This window comes from Salvia miltiorrhiza, chromosome 6 (genome assembly GCF_028751815.1).
Source record: "Salvia miltiorrhiza cultivar Shanhuang (shh) chromosome 6, IMPLAD_Smil_shh, whole genome shotgun sequence".
Classification (NCBI taxonomy): domain Eukaryota; kingdom Viridiplantae; phylum Streptophyta; class Magnoliopsida; order Lamiales; family Lamiaceae; genus Salvia; species Salvia miltiorrhiza.
Window position 1 is genome coordinate 7,266,922 of NC_080392.1, and position 9,106 is coordinate 7,276,027.

Below are 9,106 nucleotides of genomic sequence, written 5' to 3' on the forward strand. Positions count from 1 at the left end.
TGGACGCGGCAGGGGATTCATCCCTGAAGAGCCAATCCAACAAGTAGCACCAAATCGTACTGCTGAAGAGAAGTTTCGCAAGGAAAAACCTCCAACATTTGACGGGCTGGGCGATCCAACAGACGCCGAAAAGTGGGTTAGGGCCATAGAGCGTATCTTTAACTACATCCGTTGCGATGACGAAGATAAAGTAACTTGTGCAACCTACCAACTGGTAGACGAAGCCGACTTCTGGTGGGAATCGGTGAGGCGCACAATGACTGAGGAACAGTGGGAAAATTTCACTTGGGAAGATTTCAAGACTGAATTATATGAGAAATACATACCGGGATGCTATAGACAGAAGAAGCAGAATGAGTTCTGGAATCTGAAGCAGAGGGCTGGGACTGTTACTGAGTACGATAGAGCCTTCAATCAGCTATCAAGATATGCTCCGACGCTGGTGGACACTGATGAGAAGCGTGCAGAAAAATTCAGGAATGGACTGCGCCACGAGATATCAATCTCCCTAGCAAGCCAGGGAGGTCTCACCTACGCACAAACTTTGAGCAGGGCTCTTACCATTGAGTCATTGCTACCAAAGGAAAAAGGGAAAGCTCCGGGACAGTCTGGATTCGTACCACCTCAAGATGGTGGTAAAGGAAAAAGAAAGTGGAACGAAGGAACTGGAGGAAACTCTGGAAATGGAAATGGGAAGAAACCATGGGTTGCTAACCAAAATCAGAATCAACGTCAGAACCAACAGCCGCAAACAATGGGACGAACACTCTGCCCAAAGTGTCAGCGACCTCATTCGGGGGAATGTCTGAAAGGAATGAATATCTGCTATAGATGTGGGGAAACTGGGCACTATGCTTCAGTATGTCCGAAGAAGAACGAAGGAGCACCTCAACAGCAAAACCCCAGAAATCAGCAGCGACAAAATCAGGGTCCTGGAGGACAACGGGGACAGCCACAGAATGCTAGGGCCTATGCCCTTAACCAAAATCAAGCAGCGGGAAACCAAGGAAACTTGGCAGGTATGATTAATGTTTTCGACGTGCCGATTGTAGCTTTGTTTGATACTGGAGCGTCCCACTCTTTCATTTCACATGCTGCTTGTAAGAGATTAGAACTGGCTCCACAATTGGCTGAGATAACTTTAGAAGTTAGCACCCCTGGTAATGGAAGATTGACTGCTAAGGACATTATCTCGAACTTAGAGCTGAACATAGGTGCTGAAACATTTAAGGCAGATTTGTATGTCATCACTATGATAGAGTTTGACATAATCCTAGGGATGGACTGGCTTACTCAAGTCGGTGCCACGATACTGTGTAGCGAGAGAAAGATCTCTTTCCAATCCGCTGGAAAGGAGAAGGCAAGTTTTCATGGCATAAGAATGGGAGGAAGAGTACCAGTGATTTCGGCGATGAAGGCCACAAAGATAATGAGAACGGGAGAATGTCAGGCTTTTCTGGACAGTTTGACAGGAGAACATGAAGTAAAGAAAACGATCGAAGAAGTTCCAGTGGTGCGAGAATTCAAAGATGTTTTTCCCGAAGAATTGCCCGGTATGCCACCGAACAGACAACTAGAATTCACGATTGATCTAGAACCCGGGGCAGCACCAGTGTCAAAGGCACCATACAGAATGGCCCCGCCAGAGTTACAAGAATTGAAAGTGCAACTACAAGAACTGTTGGATCTAGGTTTCATACAGCCTAGCGTGTCACCGTGGGGAGCACCAGTCTTATTCGTCAAGAAGAAAGATGGTTCACTAAGGATGTGTATCGATTATAGAGAATTAAACAAGCTCACGATAAAGAATAGATATCCTCTTCCAAGGATAGACGACTTGTTTGATCAGTTGAAAGGAGCCGGTGTGTTTTCCAAGATTGATCTAAGATCTGGTTACCATCAACTCAAGATGAAAAGAGAAGACATTCCAAAGACAGCATTTCGAACGCGTTACGGACATTACGAGTTCACAGTGATGCCCTTTGGATTAACGAATGCCCCAGCCGTTTTCATGGATTTGATGAACCGAGTGTTCCATCAATATCTCGATAGTTTTGTCTTAGTGTTTATTGACGACATTCTCATCTACTCTAAGACTGAAGAACAACACGAGGAGCACTTGCGCATCGTACTCGAAACCCTGCGTAATGAGAAATTGTTTGCTAAATTCAGCAAATGCGAGTTTTGGTTGAGAGAAGTAATGTTTCTCGGTCACATCGTGTCGACTGAAGGAATCAAAGTAGACCCCGCCAAGGTCGAAGCAGTCAAGGAATGGAAGGCACCATCAAATGTCAATGAGATCAGGAGTTTCCTCGGTCTAGCAGGTTACTACAGAAGATTCATCGAAGGATTCTCGAAATTGGCTAGGCCAATGACTCAGCTTTTGAAAAAGGGGACTAAATACGTTTGGTCTGAAGCGTGCGAACAAAGTTTTAAGGAGCTGAAGACTAGGCTAACTACTGCACCAGTGTTAGCAATACCAGAAGAGAATGAAGAATTCGTGGTGTATACTGATGCCTCGAAACTAGGATTGGGTTGCGTGTTGATGCAAAATCAGAAAGTGATAGCATACGCGTCTCGTCAATTGAAGCCCCATGAGCTGAAGTACCCTACTCATGATTTAGAACTAGCAGCCGTCGTGCACGCGCTGAAGATTTGGAGACACTACCTCTATGGAGTAAAGTGTGAGATCTTTACAGATCATAAGAGTTTGAAATACTTCTTCGAGCAAAAGGATTTGAACATGAGACAACGAAGATGGCTCGAATTAGTAAAGGATTACGATTGCACCATCAGTTATCATCCAGGAAAAGCGAATGTAGTAGCTGACGCACTGAGTCGAAATACGAAGGCTAAGCTAGGGTATTTCATCACCCAGCAGAAGGAACTTATTCGTGACTTCGCCTCACTCAGTTTGGAAATTGTTCATCCTCCAGACACAGTATCGGGTTGTGTTGCTGCATTGATAGCTAAACCTGATTTGAGGGAAAGAATTGTGCAAGCACAAAGAGAAGATTGGTTCTTGGAGAAGATGCGTCTAGCTGCAAGAACGAATGAAACGAAAGGATTCACTGAATCAAAGGATAATGCACTTATGGTTGGTGAAAGATTGTGTGTGCCACACAAAGAAGAATTAAAGAATGAGATTATGAGTGAGGCTCATGATACTCCTTACACTGCACATCCAGGCAGCACAAAGATGTACCAAGATTTGAAGAAAATTTTCTGGTGGAAAGGAATGAAAAGAGATGTAGCGTTGTTTGTAGAGCGATGTCTCGCTTGTCAACAAGTGAAGGCCGTGCATCAGAGGCCGTATGGAATGCTGCAACCACTACCTATCCCTGAATGGAAGTGGGAGCACATTAACATGGACTTCGTAGTGAGCCTACCGAGGTCGGCACGTGGAAACACTGCTATTTGGGTCATAGTGGACCGATTATCAAAGTCGGCGCACTTTCTGCCAATTCAAATGACTTTTGGATTGGAGAAACTTGCAAAGTTATATGTCAGAGAGATAGTACGCCTTCATGGTGTACCTGTATCTATCACGTCAGATCGTGACACCAGATTCACATCGCGTTTCTGGAAAAGTTTACAAGAAGCAATGGGCACTCAGCTGAATTTCAGCACAGCATACCACCCTCAGACTGACGGGCAGTCAGAAAGAACGATTCAGATCCTAGAAGATATGCTGCGAACGATTGTCGCAGACAAAGGTGGAAGTTGGGAGGATTTGTTACCTCTTGTAGAATTTGCTTATAACAACAGTTATCAAGCAACAATTGGAATGGCTCCATATGAGGCTTTGTATGGCCGAAAATGTCGATCACCACTTTACTGGGATGAAGTGGGCGAGAGAAAGTTGTTAGGTCCTGAATTGGTCCAACAGATGGTTGAGAAGGTCGACCACATCAAGCAAAGAATCAAAGAAGCTCAAGATAGACAAAAGTCTTACGCCGATAAACGCCGATCGGAGTTAGAATTCAATGTTGGGGATCGAGTTTTCCTCAAAGTTTCTCCCTCAAAGGGAGTTATACGTTTTGGAAAGAGGGGCAAGTTACGACCCCGTTTTATAGGACCTTTTGAGATCCTAGATAAGATAGGCCCTGTAGCCTATAGGTTGGCATTGCCGCCCAGTATTGGAGACGTGCACAATGTGTTTCATGTCTCTCAGTTAAGGAAGTATGTGTTTGATCCAAAACATGTGATTAAACATGATGAAGTGGTCCTAGCCCAGGACTTAAGTTATGAAGAGAAACCAGTCCAGATACTTGATCGCAAGGTTCAAGTTTTACGTAACAAGAACATCGTTCTCGTTAAAGTGAAGTGGAACCATCACGGGATGGAAGAGGCCACATGGGAACTTGAAGATTCAATGAAAGTCAAGTATCCCCAACTAGATTATCAAGGTATGTAATTTCGGGGACGAAATTTTTTTTTAAGGAGGGAGGGATGTAATACCCCGTTCCTCGAGCTAAGTTTAGAATAATTTTAAACTTAGATTTAAGATGATTCACGCCGGATTAAGAAAAAGAATTTACTTTAATTCCAACAAAAATGATTTACAAAAAACATTTGTAAATTTAGTTATTAAATTTATATGCATTGAATATTTATTTAATTTAACATTTAGCATCTACACGAGCTATTTGTTTAAGCAAAAAACTGAACGATTATTACAGTTTTCATAGTATAACCCGGAAGACTTTATTTTATTATATTTAATTTCTTCACCTAATTCCCACATCTACCTACTCTTCCACCTCCATGACAGCCATGCCACCTTCCTTTACACCTCCTTTCCACCTCCATGACAGCCCTTTACACTTAACATCATCATCAAATTCCACCTAACAAATCAGCCAAGTTCTCCTTCACTCACTTAATCCACCAAATTATTTTCATCGGCCCCAAGCTCATTTCACCAGAAATCAAGTATTGAGCAAACAAGCAGAAATCAAAATACCAACTGAAATCCTCGCCAAGGTAACCACTTGACTTTTTCGCCTACCTCTGTTTATACATTACGCCTCTAGCTCCAAATTGGTTTAGCAGAAACCACAAATAAACCTCACGATTTACACAGCAAAACATTTCAAGCATACCATCTGTGCCAATCCAATAAACCAACATACATGTATAAGCTTTTGCAAGAATTTCTAAAGATGCAAACTTTATTCATATGCATACACTCATGTTCATAAACATTTATTACAAGTATAAATGTTTTTAAATAAGAGAATAAAGAAGAGTAGAAGAAGATATTTGTTGTTTTTGAAAAATGGAGTCTTGAGCCTTGTCATGTAGAAACGGGTTGCTGTCACCGGAGTAGAGTCGGGCTGGAGACGGTGGTGGCGTGGAGCCACTGACCGCGGCTGTCGGACCTAGAACAGGGGGAGTTGAGAGAGCAGAGGGAGTTCAGGGAGTCGGCGGCGGCAGTGGTTTCTCGCTGCTATCGCCGGAGTTTCAGGGGGGATATCGGCGAGAGTGGAAGAGGGAGGCCAGGGCGCGGCAGCCTTGCTGTTGCTGTCGTCCGGCCACGGACGAGAGGGAGTTCAGGCGGCGGCCATGGATGTACTGTGGTCGCCGGATTCGAGAGGAAGGAGGTGCTGCGTGCGTGTGTTTGTGTAGGTAGAGGGAAAACTAGGGAGAAGAAGATGGGGTAGAGGGAGAGGGTCGGTCGTCGGCTTCTCGCCGGAGGAGGAGCCGTGGCGGCGGAAATTTCGAGGGAGAAGGGGCGGATTTGGCGTGAAGAAGAAGAAGAGTGAGATATGTGAAAGCTATGTGTGTGTGCGTGAGAGGCGCGGCTGATAAGGAGGAAAAGAGGGTGGAGGTGATGGGCTAGGGTGAGGATTGGGCTTTGGGGTTGGGCTTGGTTTGGAAGTGGGCTTTGGGGTTGGGCTTGGTTTGGAAGTGGGCTTGAGTGTTGGGCCGGGTTTTAATTAGTGTTGGGTTGGGTTTTAATTAGTTTTGGGCTGCGATTTTTTTTATTTTTTTTATTTTATTTTGCTTGGGCCGATTTTAATTAGTAGTGGGCTCGAGTCATGGGCCGATTTTTATGAGTATTTGGGCCGAGATTTTATTTATTTTTGTTTCAGTTGGGCTTTTAATTAATAAATTTGTTGGGCCTTATTTTATTTAAGGACTTTGGACTGCCTTCAATTAATTAAATTGGGCTTTCTTATTTTTAATTAATTGAACTATTATTAGTTTGATTAATTTATTTAAAGGATAATTTTCATAATAATATTATATTATTATTATGTGCATATTTTAAGTAATTACTTATTATATGCTAAGCATGACATAATTTGCATTATATTTTGCAATAAGAATATTTATGATTTAATTGGTTTTATTATAATTCCAATTATTAAAGAAAGATGAGTAAGAATATTGTTGGTGTTCTTAACTCAAGAGAAATGTTTTCAATTATTTATTCATTAAATTTTGAAAACCCGGCTAAGTGAATCATAGAATATTAAGCACTTCACCATGACTTAAGATTAGAATTCAAGGAGACCTATTGAGAATAGATTTCTTGTAGGCTTTGAGCATCAGGAGGATTAGCACTGCTATTCCGATTCAGAGATAACGTTAAACGACAGGCTTTGCCTAGACAGGTGGGCTTATTTTTCAAATGTATGATTTAGCTATTGAGCTTAAATATTCGTGTAATATAAACTGTTTATCCAATAAAATATTTTTGGTGCACTCTACCATGTTTAAGGCTCGTACAGTTAATCAATTGAGGTTCTCTTATGACCTAACACGTTATTTGAGAATTGTGTACACTTGTTAGCTGACTCGGTGGGTTGATCTCCATCGGGCACTAACCAGAGGCGTTATAAGGGTGCTCGACGGGATGTGTTCCGGAGCATAGAAATGATAAGCCTGTCTGGATTAATTTCCGAGGTTTATTATACTTGGCTGGGTTACGCCCTCAGTTCAAGTCAGCGGGAGACAGAGATCCGTCGGTGGCTAGAGGTCCGGGATCACAGCGAGTAACAGAATGGAGTGTGCAAACGCGCGCAAAATAATTAAGTATATATATATGAAAATGTTTTAACATGCATAGAAGTTATTTCTCTTTAAAACCTTCTATGTCATGTCAGTAAGATTGGATAAACTGTTCTTCAGATTATGAAATGCTTTAAAAGTTGCAGCCCACTAAGTACATTAGTACTTAGCCCAAAATTACTTTCAAATGTTTTCAGGTTAATGGCTGGTGATGACGGGGCAGAGCTGAGGCTAGGGTTCAACTCCGTATTTTGTCTTCCGCTATTGCACTAGCTTTTATTTGTCTTTTGTTTCTCCAACTTAAGACTTTTATGTTAAATTCTGAATTATGTTTTTATCGAGCTTAAACTCTCAACTTCTAGCTCTATGTCATTTAACGTTGGTTATCGGAAGCATGAAACCGAACTTGTGATCCTAAGGCTTTGAATGTTGTTGATTGATTAGTATCACTTGATTTCTATCTTTCTTCATTCAAAGGACATTGCCCAACATTTTTATTCTATTATCTGAATTTCACAAGGTTCTTCCCTTGTTCATTTATATGATTTTAGTCGTACCCCAGTTATAGTTTATTCCTTCAAGAATTGGGGTGTGACATAATTACTAATTTAATCCAGTCCTAATAAGAGATCACATAGATAATCACACACTCTCGCTAGAGCATTTTATGATAATAGATTAGTAATTATCTATATTCGTTAGGTCTCAATAAAATCTTCTAACTCTCAAAAGCTCACAAGAATAGCTCCCTATGATCCACATATTTCCGCTAGGTCTCAAGGATAAAATCATATCATACATTCCTGACTTCGCTAAACAATTATCTCTGCTAGGTCTCAAACCGTAGCTAAACATGAAAATTATTAGTCAGATAATCCACAAGAAATCAAACACCAGAAATTATGAATCATAAATTGAAAGGCAAAAATGTATCAATAAATCAATCACATAAATTCAATCAACTGTTTACAAACCCTGGAATCAGAAAAGAAAATAAGCTAGACATTAGGAAATAAATCAAAAACATAATAAATAAAAGGGGTTATGGCCAAAAAATACATGAACTTTGAAAAAAATTGTAATTTTCACCTGAACTTTCAATTAAGCCTCAAAATACATGAATTTATATTTTTGTTGCAATTTTCACCTAAGTTTGACTTTCAACGAAATTAGAGCTTAATTGACAGTCGGAAATTCACCTGATGTTGATCTAACTTCTAATGATGATGAGTATTTAGAAGCTCGGAGGTCTAAGAAGGCAAAAATTAAAATATGTGACTTAATTTCGATTGTCAATTAAACTCTAATTTCGTTAAAAGTCAAACTTATGTGAAAATTACAACAAAAATATAAATTCATGTATTTTGGGGCTCAATTGAAAGTTGAGGTGAAAATTGCAACTTTTTTCAAAGTTCATGTATTTTTTTTTTTGCCATAACCCCTAAATAAAAAGCAATAAAAGTAATTGAAATAGATAAAACTCAAAAAGAAATATGAATGACAGCTTGAATCTTTAAATCATGAATCTTGCAGGAAAATAAATCAAATCTATAAAAGCTATAAAATTCTAAACTAAAAACTGAAGAAAATATGAAGAGAAAGAAAAAAGAGGTGAAAACGGGTGAAGATAGGTGTAGAAAGGTATCTAAAAGGTAAAAAAAATTACTTATATATAAGCACATGGGATAAATACATTACATAACTCAAAAATATTGATATAATCGCGTATGGGCCAACTTTTTGGAGGACTTCCGCCTTCCACCCGCGGCAGCTAGCAGGACCGCAGTGTCAATTTGCCTCAACGCGTAGTGTTTTGGTTTTGGCCATATCTCCCTCGTTTGAATTCTGATTTGTGATTCGTTTCCCCTCACAAACTGGTATCAAGACAATCTACATCATTCATGCAGATCATGCTTCCAAATTCAGCTTCAATAGTTCTGTAAAATCTATCAAACTTCAAGCAAATATCATATTTCATAAGATAAAACAATATAAGCACAAAACAACTATCATGCACTCAATTTCTTATAAAATTGACATCTTAGGAACATTAAAAATGTTAAGTTGTCACGACCGGACTTAACTA

The 9,106-nt window shown here is 40.2% G+C and overlaps 1 protein-coding gene and 1 long non-coding RNA gene across 2 annotated transcripts; both read left to right on the forward strand.

Moving 5' to 3' along the window:
- Positions 1–754: 754 nt before the first annotated feature.
- LOC130990423 (uncharacterized) lies at positions 755–1,707 on the forward strand. Its single transcript, XM_057914658.1, has 3 exons — positions 755–929; positions 1,053–1,553; positions 1,703–1,707. The coding sequence occupies exons 1-3, from the start codon at positions 755–757 to the stop codon at positions 1,705–1,707; spliced, it is 681 nt and encodes a 226-aa protein (XP_057770641.1).
- Positions 1,708–4,839: 3,132 nt separating this feature from the next.
- On the forward strand, positions 4,840–7,480 carry LOC130988323 (uncharacterized). The gene is made up of 3 exons (XR_009090048.1): positions 4,840–4,986; positions 6,548–6,623; positions 7,218–7,480. It is a non-coding gene; the product is annotated as an uncharacterized LOC130988323 (long non-coding RNA).
- Positions 7,481–9,106: the final 1,626 nt, after the last annotated feature.